Below are 25,081 nucleotides of genomic sequence, written 5' to 3'. Positions count from 1 at the left end.
TTGCCATGGTCCAGAAATTACTGTAAAAAATTTGTGCTTTCCCAGGTATTTGTGGCTTGATGTTGATGTCAGTTGCTGTTTTCATTGTGTTAATCTGTTACATACTTTCCTTGACTTATTTTCTCTCTCTGTACCTTGTCCTCTCCTGTGTTTTTGGTTTTACTTCTCCTGGACATTTATGCTGTTGCTTTCCTGTTGATGTTTTTGCTGCTGTTTATTTGTGGTTTTATTCTTGTATGGATTTTGTTTTGATTTTTTAAAGCTGCCTTGTGAATTTCTTAGTTGGGAAGGATACAAAACCCTAGAGCACCCCACTCTGCTTTGTGTTCTCAGTGCATTACTACAAGGCCACGAGGGAGAAAGAACTGCTTTTATGGCCTTTACAAAGCTAGAGAAGACACCTCTACATTCAGAGGCAAGCAGCATAATTTCTCCAGCTTTCTTTTACATCCGCAGGCCTTTGTTTAACATCTGATGCTCATTTAGAAAGCAAAACAGAACTAGATTTCTAGATCACGTGACTCTCCAGATGTAAGACTGCAAGGCCTTTGCTTTGAAGCTACTCAGTATTTTCAAAACCAAACCTATTTCAGTGTTTTGCAGTTTCCTAAACCCATATTAAAATATTGTGGCTGAAGTTACAACTCTGGTTATTGAACAATAGCAGAGGCAGATAGAAATGGTTGGAGATAGGATTTCCAATCGTGGTCAAAGTATACAGTACTGATTTGCACATTACATATACACCACACCAACCACAACCTTCTAGCAAAATAATGCAGTATACCAGCTCCCGAGCTTGGAAATGTTTTAAACAGTTCATTCCAAGAACACAACCATACATGACACATTTACAATGCAACAGCATTACCAGGTCCCCACTTGTTTGATGATGGATATTTAAAAATAATACTGTTCAGGAAAAAGAGCATTAAAAATCAAAGAGATGGCTGGCAACTGCCCCGTCTACTATGGAGCCATGAAGTTCTCTGCAAATGTCTGAATGAATGTGGCAGGCACTGAGAATAAAGCAGCTGAATGCTAGATTCTGGCTTGACAGCTGGGCTTCTGTCTGTGGAGCAGCAGCACAGCAGACACAGGGCCTAACCAGGGGGAAATTACCCGCAGAACAGGACAATGCCTTAAAAAAAACCTTTTAAGAAAATAATTCAAGGCAACACTCATATTATCAATTTACAGCACTGGGTTCTTTGGGGTATTTATGGTGGTTGGAAGAAGAGGGATTGTCAGCAAAAAGGCTGCTCTAGGCAAGGGATTCAGATCTCCCTGCTTGAAAAGTCTTTAAGATCTTTGAACATTCCAGTTTGACCAAGGCAGCCTCAAAGTGTCAAAGACAGAGCAAATGTTAGCTGTAGATTCCTTCTGAGGACTCTCTTTTGCACAGGATTCTTAGCTCACGTAAACCCCAACTGCTGCATTAAATAAACATGAAGCTTTCTTTTACTATCACATCTTTTCTTCCATTTAGGCAACACTGCCTACTTTGAATGGCAGCAGCACTCCGAGGCCTTGAGATTTTTTTATCTGCCAATGCTCGGCATCTACTCTGGGACCCTCTGCATGCAAGGAAGGTGCTCTCTGGGCTCTCGTATGCCCACAGAGATTGTCTCAACCTGTCAACCCGTGACAGCAGCCCAGAGGAATTCTAACTTGCAGCAGCACTTTTACTAGTGTACCATTAACACCACAGACACAAACGAGACTTACTCTTGAAAGTGAAGCTGAAAAAAATCTCAGGTGAGACTGAAGGATTAGATATTAGATGAGCAAGGGAGCTAAAACAGCATTAGGGCATCAGCTGCTGGAGAGGTGTCACCAAGGAAGCACAAGTGCAGAGATTAGAGAGGATTTAAAGGTCCCTTCTTCTACCTCTTATAAGCTGATAGGAAGATCAGAGACAAGAACTTGAACTCCTTCCAGTCTTCTTCTCCTGACTTGCAGGAAATGTGAGAAGGGTGTGCAATAAAGTGCAAATAGCTTTCCTATCTAATCTACAAAAAAGGGATATTTTAAAAAATATGATTGGAATAAGAAATAGGATTACATCTAGACTCAACAGAACTAAGGGAGCTTTCTAAAAGGGGGGTAGTGCAAAGAGGAGATGTTTTGTAAGGATTCAGGGGCCTCCTGAGAATGGCAAGCTGGCACATGGGAATACCACTCCCACAGGAAAAAATAATGCCTAAGGAAGTGGGTGCAACTGGGCCACACAACACAAAAGGGATCCAGGCTTATAGTGCCTTGAGAGACACTGGTCCCTCATGGAGGTAGCGGCTCATATTTCCCAGTTTGGGAAGTTCCAAGCACTTTCACCTCTCACCCAGCAACTTCCACCACATTGCTTATACATCCATGCACATACCACTTTGCCAGTATATGCAAGAACACAATACAGACAGCATCCATAAACGACACATCCCTTGCAGATAGCCACAAAACATGCGATCACGAATAATACTCCCTGGCAAGTATCACTTTTTCCTCCCTTGGGTCATAAACTAGAGACTGGCTCATATAACAGAAATGCAACACCATCAGCAGGCAATGAATGGGAGCAAAGGACTGCCTTGGCATTACCCACTGACTGCCCTTGTTAATCCCTCATGAATGTGCAAAGGCCCACACAAACCTTTGGCAAGTCATGGTCCCCATGAAGGAGTAGGTAGGGACCCATCTCTGCATAATGGAGCTTAGACATCCTCTGCAGATCTTTGTCATGGTACCAAGACCACAGTTCCTTGTGGATTTGGACCAAGGAGTACTAAAGTTCATCCTTGGTGCTCATGAGATGCTGCAGGTGATGGTCTGGCATCATGTGATCCTCCAACAGGTGGTCATGCAACACTGCGTTGCCCTCTTCCGGCTCTTTTAGAGAATCCACAGCAGCATAGTCCTCCAGCAATCCAGCTTCTACTGCATGTCGTCTAAGTCTCTCATTACCCATCAGACCTTGTCTTCTCATGTATCCCTGCTGACAGAAGACTGGCAGCTTCTGGTGAGTCAGTGCAAAGAGGAAACAGGACTCTATAGAAGAGGAGAACAAAATGTTACAATCGCAAATTTCTTAAATTTTCCAGACTACACAGGGAATCAAAAGGATTAACAATAGTAACATTTTCTCAGTAACCCAATAGAAGAGCCCTAATCTGGTTGGTTGGTAAGAAAAAAGACTGAAGGTTCCTCAGTTATAAAGTGTAATTGGGGTGGGGATGTGGCTCATTCATCAAGCATGTGTTTCACATGCAGAGTGTTCCAGAAGAGCTAACTGGCCCTTGAACTTGCTGGGAAAATTCCCAGTGGACCACTGGCAGCCAGAAGGAGCCTGATCCAAGTTAAGTCTGGGATGATACAACAGTCCTGCAGCAAGCTCAGCTGCGAATGCTGCACAGACCCACTGATTTAGATCTGACCTTGACAACGGGGGAAATATGCCTGTTCATTTTAGCAGACATAGTAATGATAAGATCACTAACAAGCCGAATGTTCCATAACTGCTAACTGCCTTGTTGGATTGCTTTTGTTCCATTGCTCCTAGGCCTCCGTGCTCTCATCCCACTGGCTTCTCTCTAGTCTAGGCTTGCCAACTTCCAGGGGGCACCTGGAGATCTCTCACTATTACAATTTATCTCCAGACAACCAAAGCCAGCTCCTCTGCAGAAAATGTCAGCGTTGGAGGGTGGGCTCTATGGCATTATACCCTCCTGAGGTCCCTCCTCTCTCCAAACCCCACCTTTCCCAGTCTCCACCCCCAGAATCTCCAGGTATTTCTCAACCTTGAGCTTGCAACTCCACTCCAGCCCCATCTCATTTACCTGCATAGAACCTGCGCAGGTCGATTCCCAGGCAATTCTCCAAGAAACGTCTCAGAGGGAGGATGTGGGCATTCTGAGCAGTCCAGTCTGTCAGGAAGTCCTCTACAATGTGATGGATGGCGTCTGGATGAGGCAGGGGCCAGTCTGGTGGACAACGCCTCATTTCACGTTCTGTTGTGAGCCATAAAGAAAGACAGAAGATTAGGATTGCCTTGTCTAGGTACAGTCATCTAAAAGAAAGAGTACCTTCTTCCACCCTGTTCACAAGGTTATGTTTGGGGGTTTTTTGGTGGAAAACTTTGTTTTTCCAAGACTAAACCTACAACATTTTGTTGCTCTGGAAATGAAAGTCTTTTAGCAAACAAATCTCATGCAATTTAGAGTGCTCTGAGGAATGTGTGAAAGGGAGGGGCCGCTGCTTAAATGCTTGCATGCAAAAGGTTCCAAATTCCATCCATAGCATCTCCAGTTAAAGGATCAGATATAGGTAGACATGAAAGAGACTGAGGAGAACAGCTACAATTCTGGGTAGACAGTTCTGAGCTTTATGGACTACAGGTCTGATTTTCTGTAAAGCCACTATGTGTTAATGTTGCTGTATGTGTGGGCTATGCGGACTACTGTTAACAATAAAAACGGTGGCATTCGATATAAAAGTAGCCCAAGCATTCCCTCCTATCTGCCTTATTCTGAGCAGTCATCAGTTGTATCATTCAAGTACCTGAACATTTCTGCAGCTTTTAAAGCAAACAAAAAAGGGAAACATAAGATTTTCTTCCTTTGAAGCAATAACTCACTATTTTGAGAAACTTGAAACCACAGCTTTTTAAAAAAAAGTTCTTTAAAGGCTATGAGCATCCCCTCTCAAGCACTGGAACACATGAATCTCCTCCACCTTTCCCCCCTAATGTAGTGAATGATCTATTCCCCATCCCCTGTACACCTTGACAAATAATGGATACTTTACTAGCACCAGCCTAAACAGAAATACACCACTGAAGTAAACAGACTTCAACAAGTAAAATCCTGCTTTGAAGGGCATCGCAACTCCCCACAGATGATTTGGGAAATATCAGTTGCATCCAGGTCTTACAGACAAATGTCGATTTGTCTGTAGCAAGAGTAAGCCAGGAACTCCTCTCCCTCCTCCCTTGCAGGCAGCTGAATGAATGAATGAATGCTTCCTCGGTTCTATTTAACTGAAATTCATCATGCCCTCTGTGTCATATAAAACAGTTTGACTCTGATTTAAAATCCTGATCTGAAGGCAAGAGAACAAATTAAAATCCGTTGTTTCTCTTAATGTGAATGTCATGACAAAACTTATAGAACCAAAAATCTTCAAATTTTCTAGCTGTGTGCAAATTTAACAAGGAGGCAGGAAGTATATGAGCTAGAGGGCTTCTTCCTTTGCTTAGGTATCATGCCAGTCAGGAATCAAACTAGTAAAGCACTCTCATCAGGGAGAGAAATGCTGGGAGGAACATCTTTCACTTTCCTTTCCTGATGGTACTTGGGTGTGGTCAGAGCTGAAAAGCAAGAGGCTCTTGCCCCTGTGGATTTTAGATTGTGACTTTCTGTGAACCAGCTGCTGCATCCAGGAACAGTCCAATATATTGTTTTGTATATTGGTTTATTTATGTATTTTAAAAAAATTGTTAGCTGCTTTGCATCCCTTCAGGGGGAAAAATAGGGTATAAAATTTTTAATCCAGTACAAAATTTATTTCTTTATCAGGAAAGGGCTTTTAAGTGCCCCTCCCCCACTGCTTTCTCTAGGGTTGTCAATCCCCAGTTTGGGGCAGGGGATCCCCTGGGTTGGAGGCCCTTCCCCTGCTTCAGGGTTATCAGAAAGCGTGTCTGCTGGGCACTCCATTATACCCTATGGAGACCAATTCCCATAGGGTATAATGGAGAATTGATCTGCAGGTATCCGGGGCTCGGGGCCCCATGTATTTTTTGAGGCAGAGGCACAAAATTTTCAGCATAGCATCCGGTGGCTCTCCTCACCTCATCCCAAGTTTCAAAAAGACTGGACCAGGGGGTCCAATTCTATGAGCCCCAAAAGAAGGTGCCCTTATGCTTCATTATTTCCAAATGGAGGGAAGGCATTTAAAAGTAGTGTGGTCCCTTTAAATGTAACGGCCAGAGCTCCCTTTGGAGCTCAATTGTGCTTGTCACAACCTTGCTCTTGGCTCCGCTCCCAAAGTCCACAGATATTTCTTGAGTTGGACCTGGCAACCTTATTTCCTTAAATGGCATGGTGCTTTGCCTCTATGTCCTTCTTTCCTCCGGTCAGTATCCAAAGCTTGATCCTAGGAATCTTCCAGGAGTGGCACAAGATCTTTTTATTCTAACTGCTTTTTCTGGCCAGGGACAGAGAGGGGGATGGTACAATAATTTTATTGCCTTAAGCCCTTGGGAGAAGGCAGACAAGAAGTCATTTAAATAAATACATTTTTTGCAAAACCTGTTTCCAGATGGGACTGCCTCCTTTTCTTGTTCATCCCAGAATTTATTAGCAGATCAACTTTATAAAATTTGTACACCACACTGAGAATTACAGTGAACTTTTAATAAACAATTACCCATGGATTCCAAAATTCCTAGAAGATTCAATGGAAACAACTGAGTTAACACAGGGCTGCCAACCTCCAGCACCTGGAGATCTTCTGCTATTACAATTGATCTCCAGACTATAGAGATCAATTCCCTGGGAGAAAACGGCTGCTTTGGAGGGGGGATTCTATGGCATTATGCCCTAATGAGGTCCTTCCTCTCCCTCAAACCCCACCTTCCCCAGGCTCTAGTCAGTTTGGTGTAGTGGTTAAGTGTGCGGACTCTTATCTGGGAGAACCGGGTTTGATTCCCCACTCCTCCACTTGCACCTGCTGGAATGGCCTTGGGTCAGCCATAGCTCTGGCAGAGGTTTCCTTGAAAGGGCAGCTGCTGTGAGAGCCCTCTCCAGCCCCACCCACCTCACAGGGTGTCTGTTGTGGGGGAGGAAGGTAAAGGAGATTGTGAGCCGCTCTGAGACTCTTTGGAGTGGAGGGCGGGATATAAATCCAATATCATCATCATCATCTTCTAGTCACAAAATCTCCAGCTGTTTCCCAACTCAGAGCTGACAACCCTAAACAAGCAAGTGTCAATCAAATACAAAGTCAAATAGAAAATGAGAGAAAGGGTGTGTACTTTCTTTAGTACCTCTCAGCTGAAGCTATAATAAGCCTCCCATTTACTCACCCAGGGTGGGAAAGTTCATGTTCCCACTTCCTATTTCCTGGCCACAAGGCACTGAGAAGCAGAAGAAAAAAAGGACCTCCAAACAGTGATGCCCTAGGAATTTCCGCTAGTCTCTATGGTAAAGACCACAGAAACTGGGGAGGCAGCCTACAGTGTCATCCGGAGGTCACATCACATCCTCCCCACATTCCACTGTCCACAAGCACCATCATCAAAATCCCCAAGAATTTGCTGAGGCAGTGCTGAGAACCCTAAGCTATTGATATGATGGAAATGACACACCAGCTGGAATAACAAATAGAAAAATTGAATATCATTATAGCACCTGAAATGGTTTTATGTTTTCTGTATCTTTTTATATTTTAATGTGATTTTGTTCCATGTATTTACATGGGTGAACATATGAAGCTGCCTTATACTGAATCAGACCCTTGGTCCACCAAAGTCAGTATTGTCTTCTCAGACTGGCAGCGGCTCTCCAGGGTCTCAAGCTGAGGTTTTTCACACCTATTTGCCTGAACCCTTTTTAGTTGGAGATGCCGGGGATTGAACCTGGGACCTTCTGCTTACCAAGCAGATGCTCTGCCACTGAGCCACCATCCCTCCCCAGGGTGTGTAAGCCACCCTGAGCCTACCTTCGCAGGGAGGGCGGGATATAAATTGAATGAATGAATGAATAAATAAATAAATAAATGCCACTGCTAGCCACACTGAACTCTAAACTACTATGAGCTTCAACAGATCACTAGTGCAATCCTATACAGTGTTACTCCAGTCTAAGCCCATGGCTGGAGTAACACTGCACAAGATTGCACCATAAAGGCCACACCTGCTTCTTTACATACATTGTGAATTACATCATGAGGGACCAAAGTGTCCTCACCAGAAAAACTCCAACGTTCTAACATTTCTGACCACTCCATCATTATGAAAAGCTGTCATTGGTGTCAGGAGGAGGAAAGAATCACTGTACTTACCAGTGGGAAGTCGTTTGTAGTAATAAATGACAGGGTGCAAAAAATTAGATTGCCAAGCATGCTGTGCTTCACCCACTGCCCGATTATAATAGAAGACATCCTTGTCAGGGCCAGAGAAGTTCTTCCCATATTCCATTATGATGACAAAAAGCCCATTCTGAACTTTCCTTCCTGTGCGCCATTCGAGGTCTTGCAGGACTCCAACTGGAAATTCTTCCAGATACTCAAATTCAGTGGCATTCCTAGACACAACCATCACATTAGCTGGAAACTTGTCAATAGTACAGTTTTTGTAGGTATACTATCACCTTGCAGAAACAAGGAAGTTGCACCAATCTATGGTGGGGTGAGGGGGGAAAGACTGGAAGACAATATCCAAAAGCTGCTGCTCTTTTTCAGCAAAAAACATGCAAAGGAAGATAACCTGTATTTCAGGACTGTTTGATGCCATCGCATTGTACCTCCATATCCCTCTCTCCATGGCAGTCAGACACACAGTAGGAATGAAGATATAAACCAGCAGGCAAGGCCTTGTCCTTTCATACAGTGCCTACCGATGCATTACCATCATTATTACTATTATTATTTATCACTACCTTTAAAAAAAAAACCTCTGCCGGTGATTTATGAATGGGGACAACTGCCTCCAGTGAGCCATTCCTGCCAATGCACAACTGGACACGAAGAGAAAACCAAGGGGAGCAATTGTCAGCATCTTGATGTGCTGATGCCACTTCCAGTGTGACCAGAAATTACATCACCGTGTCATCATAGAGTTAATCCAAGGAATTTGGCCAGAATGCTACAGATTCACTGGTGAGGTGATGATGTATGTAAATCTCCAGTGAGGAGGACCTCCCTTGACAGTGAGTCTCCTGCAGAGTTGCCAGCTTTGTGCTGCTAGCCCTGCATATCACAGAGCACAGGACCTAGCTGTGCAGTTTAGAGCAGTTCCCACCAAATCTTTCAAGTCTCACACTGGGAAAAAAGTGCAAGTTTTTTGTCTGAACATCTGAAAATCCACAGACAGCCTGCACTGAATGCTTGGGGGTCTGTGTGATACAGCTAAATTGCACAGACCTTTAAACCCCCCCCCCCACACACACACACATTTTTATCTTCCTGTTTTTGCAAGTAAAACAACTTCTCCTGGCACTGGGTAGTGGCTAGAATAGGATCTGGAAGACCCAGGTTCAAATCTCCACTCTGCTATGAAAGCTTGCTGGGTGGTCTTGGGTCAGTCACTCACTCTCAGCCTAACTTACCTCGCAGTATTGTTGGGAGGATAAAATAGGGAATGATGCACATCACCCTGAACTCCTTGAAAGAGGAGTGGGATACAAATGTGCTAAATACAGGGTGCTTTTTTGTAGAAAAAGCCCAGCAAGAACTCATTTGCATATTAGGCCACACCCCCTGATGTCACTGGAAGTGATGGCACCCATTCAGTAGATTACTTTCTGCATATTGAAACAGAACAGTACAGTGCCATCAGCTGCATTTCATGGATGTGTGCTCTCACACAGTCCAATGAGAGACCTTGTTTCGTCCCCACCCCTGCGACTGGAGAGAGAGAGCCATGTGCAGCAGAGCAGACAGTGGCAGGACCAGCTTCTCCTGGGAGGGGTTGCTCATGGGTGGCTCATGGAGGCAGCAGAGAGGATGGAGTGCACGGTCTAGGATTGCATGGCTGCCTAGTGCCTTCCCTCTCCCAGAGACCTTTTTTTGAGCTAAAGCCCTGGTCGAGCCAGCCAGAACTGCATTCCTGTGCGTTCCTGCTCAAAAAAAGCCCTGGCTAAATAAAACAAATACTTGCCTCTCTTCCTAGGTACATAAGCTAAACCTGCTAGAAATGACTACATATGGGGCTTAGTGTTGACAGGTTACTCACCAGGGGAAGTATATCCTATAAACAGGGCTTTTTTTGGAGCAGGAACGCAGTTCTGGCTGGCTTGGTGTCAGGAGGTGTGGCCTAATATGCAAATGAGTTCCTGCTGGACGGCAATGGTGACTTCAGGGGGTGTTGTCTAGTATGCAAATAAGTTCCTCCTGGGCCTTTTCTACCCAAAAAAGCCCTTACAAAGCATAATATAAAAATCAGTCCTTGATACCTGACAAACACTGAGCTTGACTCCAAATCTTCAAAAAAACAGTGCATTCAGATTACAACATGCTGGCCAATACTCCCTGCTTCACCAATTTATTCCAGTGACAGATTCTGAATTGAGTTTTTGGACCATGGCATTGTGTTTTGATAATGTAGAATTCTAAGCCCGCAGGCTCAACTGCAAAGCTACTGACAGTTTTCTCCAATGCTAAAACAAAACATTTGCTTGCTGGGTTAATTTTATCCCCTCAGGTCAGTGAATGCCTCTGAAATGGTAATGATTTCTAGTTACATGTTTTGACTTAATAGAAGACTTTGATTGGGAGAAAAGACATTCTCTTGTTGAAGTACAAAACAAAGCTGAGGCAAAAGTTGTATCATTCCCCATCAGGGCCGCTGCCAGTAAGGTGCATTGGGGACAGTGCCCCCTAGAGAATGAGGGTGCTGCAGATTCTATAGGGGGTACCACCCCAGTGCCCCCTTGCTGGCTATGGCTCTGTTCCCAATCAATCTTTTCCCACTGAAAGGTCATGGAAGTCCCCTGTTGCCCCAACCCACAGGGGAGGAAGGCACTAGAGGGCGAGTACTCACTCTTTTAGCAGAATGATGTCTGCCAGCACCGTGAACATCTGATAGAGCCCAGATGCCTCATTCACCCGCTTGACAATGGAGTTGGTTAGCTGAATAATAGGGTAGGTGGAGGATGGCCATGGGACACCATGGTGGCGCACTTCTAATAAACGATGGACAACACGAGCTGTACAGTATGGAAGAAAAGAAAGAAATGTGCTATTTTTTAAAAAATGGACTAAGGGTTGTGGATTGAGAAATCTAAACCTTGCTGTTATGCCACTTACTGTGCCATCCTAAACAGATTTACATCCTCTTAAGTCCACTGAAGTCAATGGGTTTTGAAGGGTATAAACACTGTCTATGATTGCCCTACTATGCAAAGCAGCCATTAGAAGAACTAATGGATGCCTGCCAAACAAGCAAATTTCTGGCCCAGCTTTATCCAGGGTTGCCAATTCCAGCATGGGAAATTCCTGGAGATTTGGGGTTCCTGGAGACATGCGGAGGGGATTAAGCAGGAATCTGATGTCATTCTGTGACTTCCATTTCTCCTCAGTGCTGTGGTATACTGTAGACTCTCCAAAGCTGCCATTTCCTCCAGGGCAACTGCTCTCTGTAGTCTAAAGATCAGTTGTAATTCTGACAGAACTCCAAGCTCCACCTGGAGGTTGGTAAATGTGGTTTCACCCTTCAGCTGGTAGAAGGGGAGGGTGTGTGTGGAGTTACTGCTATACTGCGGCCGAAGAGATCTTAAAGCGACAGGTAAAGACAGAGAGTCTGTAGCCAACACCTTAGTGACACAGGAGCTCTGAAATTACTGCTAGCTAAAATAAGAGTTTAACAGTGAAATCCTACAAATGCTTTCTTGGGAGAAAGCCCCACTGAATAGACTTAACGCAGGGCTTTTTTTGTAGCAGGAACTCCTTTGGTTATTAGGCCACACACTCCTGATGTAGTCAATCCTCCAAGAACTTACAGTAGGCCCTGTACTAAGAGCCCTGTAAGCTCTTGGAGGATTGGCTACATCAGGGGTGTGTGGCCTTATATGCAAAGGAGTTCCTGCTACAAAAAAAAGCCCTAGATTTAAGTAAGATTAGGACTAGACCTGGTTAGGATTGCTTCCTAAGTGAGGATTGCCTGACAATGGGTAAAGTACCTCAACAGCAAAGCCACCTCCTGCTGTCTCCTCTCCCAGGAAGAGAACAAAGGGTCTCTTGCTATTTATTCCCCTGTTTATTTTTCAATACATGCACTCTGTTAACACTTCACTGGCCAAAGCCAGGCAGCGAACACAAGAGAAAACAAAACACCCAGCCAAGAGGAGATGCAAACCAGGCATGTTAGAAACACCTTCCCATTTTCATTTTGCTTGCTCATTTAATGCTTTATTCCAGTGCTTCACAGCAGATGTGAGTAAATCACAATTAATTTTTGAACAAGGTTACTCTTTATCCAAACAACACACAAAACACCATCTACAGATTTTTTCCTACTAAAGTTTAATATAAAAGTCCTTTAAACAGCACCACATTTCAAAGCCTCTGAGAGCAAAAAATAAAAGAATAGCTGAACATTAAATTATTTTATACTCAACCACAATGTTGTCACAGCTATACCTTAATTGGATAAAACATGGCTGTAAATTCAGGGTTGCTTCTGTTTGTTGGCATTAAATAAGACTTATGATAGTTATGCCACTATTCCATGATTTAGCATTTTCAGTTAAGGAATTACATTGTAAGGAGCGGGGGGGGGGGGGCTATGACAAAATTTGAAATAACCTTTATGGGCAATAAATCCACAACAGTGCAGTCCTTAGCAGAGTCACACTCTTCTAAGCCCCAATGACTGCAATTGTCTTAGAAAGGTGTAACTCTGCTTAGGATGGCCATGTGAGAGGAATGTTATTAAAGGCACATTCTATCTAAATGTGTTTAGAAAGGTCACTGGGAAATAACTAAAAAAAATATGGGAGAAAATGGGAGGCATGCTAATGATAAAAGATGCAAAGGACTAGCTCTTTACTACAAAGCCAAAGAAGATGTCCTTACACTAAAAGAAATCATTATAAGGCTAATTTCAACTGAAATCTGATATTTTAAATTTATTCTGAATTGTTATTTAAAGGTAAAATGTTGTTGTGGATAGCCAACAGCTGTTTTTACTGATTCAGAACAGATGTGAAGTGGCTACAGATAAATTAATTAAAAATGTTTATGCAATGAAGTGGAGTTTGTTGTTGAAGTTGTTTGTTTTTAAAAAGGAAGAAAAATTCTAGCAACTTCCAGACTGATGGGTATGATCTGGAAACTTGTGGGTGTAACAAAATCAATAGCTGTACTCCATGACATGTTATTTGCATTAACTGTCTTGCAGTTCCAGTTGTTAGAAAACTTTGGAAAGAACATGCATTTCATAGTTCATTTAACTTACCGAGACACATAGGAAAGGCTGAAAGCAAACTAAGCCTTCCCTGACTTAGATAGCCCAGGCGGAAACTGTGTCGACAAAAGATCTAAAATTAGCTATAGGGCCCAGAAGAGCAGCATTAGAAACCTGGATGAAATGGTACCCACAGTGGCTAGGGAAGGTTTCAAGGTGGAGCCCCCTAGAAGCTATTGTTAAGGAGGTGCATGCTATAAAATGGTGGGAAAGGCTTAAAAACAAAGGCTATTTTAGAGTGGACGATATGTTTAGGGGTGGTAAGCTAAAACCCTTACAGGAAATTATAGAAGATTTAGGTAATCAATACTGGTTAAACATAGCAGGCTTGCATAAGAGAGTTAAGATGATCAGTGAAAAGGGAGAGCTTTGGTTAAACACTCCAATGGAAGAGATATATAAGGTAATGGCCAAACAAAGGAAGGGTCTAGTGGGGTTATTATACAGAAAAATGATTTCAAATAAAGATGAAATAATAGTACATTTACAAAAGATTTGGAGTCATGAAGGTCAGTTAACAGAGGGGTTGGCTGGGAAAATCTTGGATGGTCTAGAAAGGATTAAAGTAACCAAATTTAAAGAACTGGAATATAATTTTTTCACAAAATGGTACAAAACTCCCGCACAAATAGCCAATATATTCCCAGGAGTGAGCTCCAAGTGCTGGCATTGCAAACAATTTAAGGGTTGGTTTGCACATATGTGGTGGGAGTGTGAAGAGGTTAAACCCTTTTGGGGGGAAATTATTCAATTTATTAGAAAAGTCTGCAATGTACCATTAACCATTGGCTTTAATATGATGTTGTTAAGCACAATAGGAAGTCTGGCACTAAGTAGACCCATGCAAAACCTTGTCAAGGCAATGATACTAGCGGGGAAGGCGGTCATCGCCTTGGGGTGGAAAGATAAAAGTAAATGGTCAATAGAAAGCTGGCACAGCTATTTGTTTGATTACATACAGTCTGACATCGTGGCAACAATCAACAAGGATTCCACGTGGGAAGATAAAGTCAAGGAAATCGAGACCAGATGGAACCCTTATTTAGAGTGGATCTCAGGAGAAGCAAGGAAGGACATTCAGTGGAAGATCAGGACTCTGTGCCCTTGGCTGAGGGGAAAAGACTAAAAGAAGATGGGGAGGGTTGGGGGGGGGGGGCGAGGGTTATTTGTAATTTCAACATCCATATGCTGTAATGGCCAATTGTACTAAAGTCAATAAAACATAAAAATATTTATTTAAAAAAAAAAATAGATAGCCCAGGCAAGCCTGAGCTTTTTAGATCTTGGAAGCTAAGCAAGGCCGACCCTGGCAAGTACTTGGACAGGAGACCTCCTAGGGATACCAGGGCTGGGAGGCAGAGGCAAGCAGCAATCCACCTCTCTGAATGTCCAAGCCTCAGTAGGGGTCACCAGAAGTCAGCCATGACTTCCAGGCACACACACGCATACACACACACAATTACACAAAATACAAAAAATAAAAACTGAGCGAGGCCTTTTCAGTACCTGACTAGTCTTGGCCAACAGGCTCAGTGACTTCTGTCTCCCACACTGCCAGCGAATGTCTTCCAGCTTACCTGTGTATCGGAACCCATGAATGAAGCCTCCAGCAGATTTGCGGAAGTCAACAGAGTGGCTTGCGGTGCCCAGGACAAACAAGCCTCGAGTTGCTTTGGCTTCATAGCTGGGCTTGATCAAAGGATATTTTTTCTTATTGCCTTTGCCATGCAACAGCCCAACAGATCTGATTGGAAAAACAACAAATAGCACATGCTGTAATTCAAGCCCTAGCAAGTGGTAACTGGAAGCTAGCTGGATTCAGAGAATGAACCAGAAGTGATGAGCAGGTCATTAGAGAGAGCCTCCAACCCTCACCTAAGTGAATCCTCCAGAGAAAGCTGATGGCAATTCTAACATGGGATGAAACTGTAGTCTGCGCCACAGGGTAGCTTTTTACAGACACTACCAATGCAGCATGGGAGCAGGCCATGCAAAAGAGGTTCCTACACCACAGTGGTAATGTTTGAATGGACCTCATTCCAAGTTTAGTGCACAATTTACCTTCTGTATTGTGATCAAGGCAGTGTATGTTGCACACCTTCTAATCCAGGGATGTCAAATGTCTGGCCTACAGGCCAGAACTGGCCCACCCAGGACATTAATCAGGCCCACAGGGCTCTTCTCTTTCCCCTCCTTCTCCTCCTGTCCTCCCCCTCTGAAGCTCAGAAGCTGCCTAAGTTCCCTGCTCTTTCTGCCTTGTTTTTGCACCCTGCACCAAGATGCAAAGCTGCAAAGAAAATGCAGAATGGATTTTCCATGTTTTCTTTGCAACTTTGCCTGTGCTGCAATGTATTTCAATGGAATGGAGCTGAGTTTCACTTTTCAGCATTCCTATGGCCAGCTGAAGCTCATGCTTCCTGGTGTTGTGTCCTTACAAATAAAGAGTTGATGCCTTGAGTCAGTTTGTCTCTGCTGCATGGACCTGAGAACTGGTGCCTAACGAGTACTACAGTCAAAGGGGGATATTACACTGTAGAGCCATTGCCAATCTCAGTAGACACAGGGGGTGGGGGGAGAGAAACTTGCAATGCCCAGCCATTTAATGTTTTCCTAGGCTCAGAGCATTTTTAGTTTCTGCTGTGATCCTTGTGCTTTTTCTTGGTGTTCTGTTCTAAAACCTGCATTGCCAAATCCTACTATTTCCCCACCTTTCCATTTTAAACAAAATATTGCAAGAGTTTTAAGTATGTTTGTATTTTTTTTAGTCAAAATAATATTTTTGTGTTTGTGTCTTTTAAAAGTTTATATCTATACTACCTGGCATTACATGTTATGACACATGTGGCTCGGTCCTACAAAGTCCCATTTATGTCAGAAGCACCCCTCCTAACAAATGAGTTTGACATCCCTGTTCTAATCCCTACTTGCTTTTGAACACTTAAGAGAATCATGTGATTGCTTACACTGTGATGTAACAGAGTATTGTTAAGACTCTTCCCTCCATCCCTGGAAAGCCTGATTTCATTTTCTAACACAAACTTCTAATTTAGAGTTCTCATAGTCACCTATAGTGAGTAACTATTATCTCCAGGCAACAGAGAACAGACCTGACAGCCATCACTGCAAAACCAAGGGACTAGCTACCATAATGCTCTCTTGCCACTCACTTGGGTCAACATTCTGCTGCATACATGTCAACAGTGCCAGGAGCGGCTCAAAAGCTCAGCTTAACCCTGAACCCATTCCAATTACACTGGGAGTATTTCAGCAACCTCATTTATGGTCACTCTCATCTAGCCTCCCTGTCACTTTAGTGCCAGTTCAGTCTTACTTGTTAAATATGGAGAAGTCAAACTGCCAACCCAGGCAGCGAATGGCACGGTCGTAGGGTGCCCGAGTGGCAAAGTTGTCCAGCTCATCCTGGGGGAGGGTAATGGACTCTTCACTGCTGTTAGGGTTCTCCAGGTAAAAGCGAAGGGTAATGTGCAGTTTCCCTTTTTTATCCTTGACAAGAACCAGGTCTTCCAAATCACCTTCCAGTAGGCCATCCAGAGATTTCAGCTGATATGTGTCCAAGAGGCCATTGTTAATTGCTCTAAAGGAGAACGAGTTGGGAACACGTCCAGAAGAGAATGAGATTTAGAGGTTTACATGTCTCACTTGGAAACATTTCAGAGGATGAATACAGACCACGTACTCAGTAGGAAGCTGCAGCAATTAACTAAAGCTGGAAAAAATCTTTTCCAAGAGTAAGTAAATTCCTATATTATAGGCCTGTTTCTTTATATCAGTGATGCTTCCTGATGCCATGGCACTTGCAAGTGCATTTCCTGGCACCCACATACTTCTTCTGCAGAACACCCCATCAAAACAAAGAGCCAATTCTGGCTTTCCTCAGGTCACTGCAGCAGGAGATGCTTTGTAAGAACTCAGGAAGCATCATTTTGGGCCTGCACAGAGCACCCAATTGGAAACAGCTGCCTCCATAATATAAAGATGCCTGAAGCTGTCTAAGATTCTATGGAATGTCCTAACATTCCGTAATTGTACTGAGTTCCTGTTACACTCATTTTTGATAGGTTTCCTGCCATGGCAGCCATATTGGTCTGGCACCCACTACCTGTACTTAACATTTCAAGGGTGCCCACAGGTTAAAAAAGGCTGAAGGGGCCCTGGTTTAAAAAATCAGGAATTCTGGAATAGAATTGGGAAAGGAAGGCTGAAATGTACTGAAAAAGAATCAACAATAACAACTGGCAGCTCAAGGACATTTAATGCACTGCCCTTTTGCTCTGACATGAAGTATCGATTAAAAATAGAGCAAGGGAGCTACCTCCGGGAAATGAAATTCATAGTTTCAGAGAGGAGGACACACAAACCTCTTGGACTTGCAGGTCCCTAGCGGAAGCACTGTTTCTTGTTAAAGTGAAAGGAAGACTACCTAGAACATGGAGCACAACTTTCATGATGTCCCACATTGAAAACAGCATGAGATCCAACAAGATGCTTCCCTGTACGTTTACCAATGGATGGTAAAAAAAAAATTATGTCTTGAAGCTTTTAAAAATCATGCTGCCCTATTTTGCTTATTTTGGTTTTCCTGTCTTTGTAATTTCATTGTTGAAGGTGAGATTAATGTTATTTTTGCTTTGTATTGTGGTTAGGGTTGCCAAGTCCAATTCAAGAAATAGCTGGGGACTTTAGGGGTGGAGCCAGGAGACTTTGGGGGTGGAGCCTGGAGACATTAGGGGTGGAGCCAAGATCAAGGCTGTGACAAGCATAATTGAACTCCAAAGGGAGTTCTGGCCATCACATTTAAAGGGACGGCACACCTTTTCAATGCCTTCCTTCCATAGGAAATAATGAAGGATGGGGCACCTTCTTTTGGGGCTCATAGAATTGGATCCCTTTCACCAATCTTTTTGAAACTTGGGGAGTATTTTGGGGAGAAGCACTAGATGTTATACTGAAAATTTGGTGCCTCTACCCCCAAAAAACAGCCCCCCCAGAGCCCCAGATACCCGCAGATCAATTCTTTATGATTTTCTATGGGAGTAAATCTCCATAGGGAATAACAGAGTTCCCAGCAGACATTTCCCTCCCCTCCCCCCACCTTCTGACGACCCTGAAGTGGGGGGAGGGCCTCCAAACCGGGGGATCCCCTGCCCCCACCTGGAGATTGGCAACCCTAATTATGGTATGATACCTTGAGCACACAACAGAAAAGTGACTGATAGTACAACTCTGTGCAGTTACTACAAGCAAAGCATGCTGGAATCAATGAAAATAGACTGGAGTAACTCTACAGGAGACAGCTGTGCCACAAATACAACATTACAGATTGCAAACGCTTCCAGGTCAAAAAAAGGCATGAAGATCACATGATTGCACACTTTGTTCTCTATGTGTGCCTGGAAACTCTGAATGGCTGCTACCTCTCCAAGGAACTGAATTTATAATGAAATAATTCTGAGTTAGCTATCACAAAAATTAATACAAAGAAGTTTTCACTACATGTAAACTTCTTCCATGCAAGAAATGTTATTTGTTTCTAATATTTAATATCCCACTGGCTAACCAGAAGGATTCTCACAAAAACTTCCAGTTGAATAAAACACACACACACAGACATAACACATCACAAATAACAAAATACTAAGAAATAAATAAATCTAAACACAAACCAGCAATCACTAAAAACTGGATCAAACCTAGCAGCAGCAGAAAGATTAGCTAAAATTATACAGAATCAGCAAGCGTAGAGCTTCCCCTGGTACACAGTCACAAATGCAGCCCTGAGAGAATTTGGAATGGCTCTTTTCTGTAGACTCATATGTTGTGACCCACCAAACAAAATATGGTCCACCAGCCATTTATGAAGGTCTACTGAGAGCTCAATAAAATTCCTGTTGCTGCTTGCCTGGATCTGCAGAACTGATATATATGTGTGAGAATGAGAAAGAGTGAAGAACTTGATAGGCTACAAGACAGTCATTGAGTTTTGTTTGGTATGTTGGGTTAGAATTTGTATATAGGCCTGGTGTAGATATATCACCTCTAATGCTTGTCCTTCCATATGGGCAGCTGTGTTAGTAGGGATGCCAGCTCCAGATTGGTAAATACCTGGAGAGCAGAGTCTGTGGAGGGTGGGATTTGTGGAGGAGAGGGGGTATAATGCCATAGATTCTACCTTCCAAAGCAACCATTGTCTCCAGGGGAACTGATCTGTTGCCTGGAGATCAGTTGTAATCCCAGGAGATCTCCAGGCACCACCTGGAGGTTCAAATGCAACAATGGGGGATTCATGGAAGAAAAACATACCCAATAAACAAATACCCAATAAAGTGTACCCAATACTGCAAATAATTAACTAACAATGGGGTTGCCAGGTCTTACCTGACTCTCAGCAAGGAGTTTTCTTCACACATACAGCATGACATCACCTAGAAGTGATGTTATCATGCCAGGCACATATGGGAGGGAGGGGGGATGGTTCTAGTGTTTGGAAAAAACTGATTATCATAGTTTCCCCCCAAATACTAGCATGCCCCCCATGTGCCTTCCAGGTGACGTTATTGAGCCCAGCATGTCACGGCACACTGGTGCTCTTCAGAGGCGTTAGTCTGTGTCAGCAAAAACAGGAGTCCAGTGACACACTAACTTTTTATGTAGTGCACTCCGACTCATGAAACCTTATTCTGAAATAAATTTTGTTAGTCTTTAAGGTGGCACTGGATTCCTGTTTTATTCATTTACTCAGCTTGAACAAAGTGCAGGTGCCTTTTGTTCCATCACTTCTAAAACAGCCCTAGATGAATTTAGTAGTCAGTTCACTTTGAGAAAGACTTACCTCAGATCTCCAACATAGTGGGTAGCCCAAGAGAGGCGAACTCGAGAGCGGCTCACCATGTGTATGAAATTGGTGACTCCCAAAATGTTCTCAGCTGTTTCAAAGGCAGAGTTACCTCGGCCCAGGATCAATACTGATTGGCCAACAAAGTCTTCTGGGTCAATAGACATTGACTCATAGCCCTCGACATACTCTGAACCAGGAAAGTTCACTTTGTGAGGAACCCACGTCCCTGTGGCCACCAAAAGAACGCTGCAATGTAAGGTAATGATTCTGATCAGGTTCACCATACACACACCAAAAGAAAAGATCTGATGTCCACACTCTGGCCAATTACATAGAATCATATAATTTTAATCTGAAGTTTACCTCAGTTATATTTAATACGGAATGATGGCCCTGAAAACGACTCATGATCATGGATACAATAAACCGCCTGATTTAAAATTAGCCTTCAGATAGTGGTCCAAGATTCCAAGAGCCAATAATGCCAAGGTAGCAGCTCACCCTTAAAAAAAAAATTCACACAGTGTTTCGACTAACCTGTTTTAGTTCAAAGTTAGAAGGCAACTCAAGCTGTTGTTTTTGTTTCAGTATGACACAGAGCCATCATGCAAAGACCAAGAAAGGTGGCACTTTGAGGCAATTACCATTTTGTAACTGTGACTGAAGGAACTGCAACATGTGAATGCCTTAACAGGCTAGATGGGCTTCTTTGATACTCACCTGCATTTATAGAGCTGAGCGTTCTGATCAGTAAGGAAAAAATAGTGTCCATTCCATGCCTTGGTGTCCTTCTCCAGCATCACATGAGTAATGGATGTGTTGTAGTGCACCTGGAGGTCTAGCAACGAAGCAAAGTCTCTCAGGTAGCGCACCATATCATCAGCATCAGGGAAGTAGTCAGGGGAGTAGTGTCGGAAAAGAAGCCTACTATCATGGCTGAGTAATGAGTTCCAGTCATGGCGAAGGTTGAACTCATGGTTGGCTTTGCCTGTGTAGCGCTTATTGATGCTGATAAGCTTGCGATGGCGGGGATACAAGGCAAAGAAATGTCCTGGCATGTGGCTACGTTCAAAGACCACATAGTCTCGGCCTGCTTGTTGGAGAAAATAGGCCATCTGCAATCCTGAGGGGCCAGCCCCAAGGATGCAATAGTCATGGTGCGGAAACACTGGAAGGTCATCTGCCCAAGCAGAGGCCAAAGAGAACGCAAAGGTTAGCAGAAGTTCTTGCACGCATTTGAAGGCAGATGGCTGCATGGCGGTGGCAAACAAGTCAAATCTGTTCATTGCAAAACCTAAAGACAAGGCACTGGCAAGAGCCAAGGAGGCAGAAGTCAGATCAATTCACTGCAAACTTCAGAGGTGGCTTTACTGGTACTAGCCTCTCTAGGTACTTCATGCAGGCAACTCTATGTCTCTGTGTCTTCCATCTTCTCCAGGATTGATGTATAGCCAGATCTTGCTAAACCCACTCCTGGAAAACATCAAGAAGATTATCTATTAATGGGACAGGATATTTTCCTCCAGGACTGCTGATGACCCTGTGCTGGGTATGAATGTCATCATTTGTTTGGCTTCGGTTATATAGTGGAGCTAAAGGGATTGGACAAATGTCTCATCTAAGAAATGACTTGGCCCTGTTGCTCTACCCCGTTGCAAAGCTCTGTGGCCCTAACAACTCAACAAAGCTTTCCCTCTATTTTGTCTGTTCTTTGCTTCCCAATTTTTCTTCTAGCACCACCAGTGTTGTGGCTTCTATTTGCAGATCTTCTATAGGAATGCATTTGGGAGGCAGAGCACAAACCTAAGAGTTACACGTACCAATTCTTGCATAGGGCAAACATGTTACAAAATGAGTGGGCTTTCTGCCTGTACTTGTGGCATATTCTACAATGGCTTTAATACAACACATTGTTGGGTTTGTTTTTTTTTACTGTGTGTGTTTTTGTTGAATGTAACACTTTCATTTATGGCACAGTTGGCTGGTGGATGCATGCAATATGTCTGCTAGTTTCATAATGAGCAAAACAGGAAACTTGGTGCCACTTGTACTTCTGCACAACAGTTCCCCAGCCTTTAATATCATAGCTTCTCTCCCCAGCATTTCAGTATATTTCTCTCCCATTGTCCTTTCACAACTGCCAGTCACAGATTGTATTTTCTTCCTTTGACATACTTCAGTAGGCAACTTTCTCGACCTTCCCTTTAGGCCAGGAGTCAGTTGCTTTTGGCTTTACAGATTATCTCAGGCAAGGTGCTATGAGACAAATGTTTACCTTGGATTTGCTCTTTGCCTAGGAGTCACCTTTTGAACAGCTGGTCATTAAGAGCCAACGTGGTATAGTGGTTAAGAGCAATGGACTCTGATCGGGAGAACTGGATTCACTTCCATACTCCTCTACGTGAAGCCAGCTGGGTGACCTTGGGCCACTCACAAAGCTCTGAGCTCTCTCAGCCCCTCAAAACAAGTACAGCTCGCCATCTAGTCATGCATAACACTAAAAGAGCTAGAACTTAAGGCTGCCAAACAATTTTAGAATTTCCTGGCTATCATACCATAATTATTATTATTAGCTGGCCAGTCCCATATGGCTGTTGTGTGTAGCCACTGCATGGACGTAGCCCTACAGAAACCTAGTAAAATTTATCTATCACACAGATTACATTCTTTCCTATCTGTGGAAATCTGACATGATTGTGTCTACATTTCAATAGTTAGGACCCTGTCACAGCAGCAGCAATAGAAGATCTGGGATTAGTGCTTTATATAAACAGGCCTCTTTAACAGGGCAATCCTAACCAAAATTACTGCCAGACCCATTGACTTCTGTGGACTGAGAAGGTTGTGACAGTGTAAGATGGCACCATAATGTATCTATTGTCTTATTCAGAAGCCAATGTGAGGATTTGGATTCTGACAGCTCAATCTTATCTGTGTTTATTGGGAAATAAGATTGATTAAGTTAAATGGTACTTACACACTCAAGTAAGCGTGCACAGGATTGCAGCTTGACTCACCTGTACCATGCACTAGCTGGGGCAGCTATGCTTGTTTAACTGGAAACAAGAGCACTTCTGAGGATGCACAAAGTACACATATGAAGTACACATTTTCAACCCATCCACCTTCCAGTCAACTGAGACTACGAAACAATCTTTTCTGGCAAATTAAGCACACTGTCCACCCCCCTCATATCCATTTGTTTTTGCTAAAGAAGCTCTTTGTAAACATTTGACTGACAGGCTGTTGCCCCAGACAGAGCTGGCACCACGGTGAACTGCATTTCTATGTAAATAATCTGTAAAGTTATACCTACATATGTAAATTAGCATATGCAAATCTTATGTACATGTCTCCCATCTTTTTTCAGGGTTCTTATCTTCTTTTTTTTAGGCACTATGGTCACCCTAGTTTCATGGCTGCCTGAGTACAGGCTTTTCTGTTTGCTGTTCCTCTGCTCCGGATGTCCTCTTGGGAAAGTACTGCAGGCTTTATCTTGCTTGCCTTTTAGAAGACGCTACAAAACTGAATTATTTAGGAGGGCACATGATATGGGCTGAACAGGTTTTCTTCTGGCTTGATGATTTCCCTAGAATCAGTGGTGTGCTAACTATAGATTCTGTTGTTGTTGTTTTAGTTATGATGTTGATTAGAATATTTTTTGTTTGTCCAGCTGTTGTTACCTGCCTTGGGTTCAAGTTGTACTGGAAAAAGGCAAGCTTAGGAAATATGTTAAAATATGGGAGCCAAGCAGTGCAGAGATGGGTGCTGCTCTGCCTCTTATGTAATTCAGCTGGTGAGCTCAGAATAGACCCTCCAGAGGACTAAAGTTGTTGTAATGTCCTGGAAACCAGGCACAAGGACATGATTCCTATCAATTCAAAAAGTAAGTTGTGTTGGACCATAGCAAAACAAAATCCATGAATGCCTTTTATTAAGAACAAAAAATAATGCAACAATATGGTCTCAATGACATATATTACTTCAATTTTGGATTATGAACACTGATGGCGATGATTTTGTACACCTGTAACATCCAAGGCACGAGCCCCGTGGCGCAGAGTGGTAAAGCTGCAGTACTGCAGTCTGAACTCTCTGCTCACGACCTGAGTTCGATCCCGGCGGAAGCTGGTTTCAGGTAGCCGGCTCAGGTTGACTCAGCCTTCCATGGTCGGTAAAATGAGTTCCCAGCTTGCTGGGGGGAAAGTGTAGATGACTGGGGAAGGCAATGGCAAGAAAAAGGAAAGTCTATAAAGACTGACCCGGGATCACCCTTGTGCCGCCCTCTGGGACAGAGCCAGGGAACATTCACTTTCCCTATCAGCGCGGCGCGCCCTCTTTTGGCCGCGAAGCGAACAGACTGAGGCGTGACATCGGATGACCCTCTTTTACCGCCCAATGGGAAAAGGGAGCGAGACCAGCCCCATGACGGTCTGCGACGTGACGCATTGACGTACCTGGCGTGCCCCGCCGCCCCGAACTGGGCAGGTGGCTGTTGGTCTGGCGCGGCTGCCCCGCAGCAGTGAACCCTAAACTCGCACAGTAGAGCTGATTCTGCTTCGGTCCTCCAGTAAGCAAACGTGAGAGAAAAGCAACGGGATTCTCGGCTAGCGCGGCCTCCCTTTTCCTCCCTAAGGAAAAGTGCGGGACCGCTTCGCGCCTCTCCCTGCACGAGTCACGTGACCGCCTTGGTCCTTCGCTGAAGAGAACGCTTCCACGCCGTGTCCTCGGTCACGTGCTGATATGAAGGCGGAAGTACGTTATTCTTAAAGGGACCGCCCGCCGTCGTGTACCACACTATAAAGCCCTAACACACAGTGTCTTGTAGCACCCATGAAGATGAAATATTTGTTGTGGAGGAAATGGCTTTACGAGGTTCACTTAATCAGGTGTATTATGTGTGTCGTCAGTTGGCATTAGGAGGAAAATAATAACTCGTGGTGGATATACTATGGGCTGAACAGGCATTTAGACACAGACTTTGAATGTGGAATCTTTAAAAACATACGGTATACCGAGCAATTACAACAGCAGGTGACAACAACGCA

The 25,081-nt window shown here is 43.7% G+C and overlaps 1 protein-coding gene across 1 annotated transcript; it reads right to left on the bottom strand.

The window, feature by feature from the left end:
• Window positions 1-680: 680 nt before the first annotated feature.
• Window positions 681-24,801, bottom strand: FOXRED2 (FAD dependent oxidoreductase domain containing 2). The gene is made up of 9 exons (XM_060245522.1): window positions 24,491-24,801; window positions 20,754-21,506; window positions 20,028-20,279; window positions 16,509-16,772; window positions 14,755-14,921; window positions 10,754-10,919; window positions 8,056-8,297; window positions 3,834-4,004; window positions 681-3,045 (listed from the first exon to the last, which is right to left on the bottom strand). The coding sequence occupies exons 2-9, from the start codon at window positions 21,317-21,319 to the stop codon at window positions 2,783-2,785; spliced, it is 2,091 nt and encodes a 696-aa protein (XP_060101505.1). The 5' UTR covers window positions 21,320-21,506; window positions 24,491-24,801; the 3' UTR covers window positions 681-2,782.
• Between the last annotated feature and the right edge of the window lie 280 nt (window positions 24,802-25,081).

The sequence above is a fragment of the Heteronotia binoei genome, chromosome 8 (assembly GCF_032191835.1).
Source record: "Heteronotia binoei isolate CCM8104 ecotype False Entrance Well chromosome 8, APGP_CSIRO_Hbin_v1, whole genome shotgun sequence".
Taxonomy (NCBI): Eukaryota; Metazoa; Chordata; class Lepidosauria; order Squamata; family Gekkonidae; genus Heteronotia; species Heteronotia binoei.
Note: the sequence above shows the minus strand (reverse complement) of the source record. Positions and strands in the feature narration are given on the sequence as shown.

What these genes read in the sequence shown, in the direction of transcription:
- FOXRED2 (XM_060245522.1), bottom strand. Translation starts at nt 21,319, where the DNA reads ATGAACAGATTTGACTTGTTTGCCACCGCCATGCAGCCATCTGCCTTC. An exon ending in CACTATGTTGGAGATCTGAG is followed by an intron (nt 16,773 to 20,027) that starts GTAAGTCTTTCT and finishes GTTCTCCTTTAG; the next exon opens with AGCAATTAACAATGGCCTCT. An exon ending in CCTGCGCAGGTTCTATGCAG is followed by an intron (nt 3,046 to 3,833) that starts GTAAATGAGATG and finishes CCTCTTCTATAG; the next exon opens with AGTCCTGTTTCCTCTTTGCA.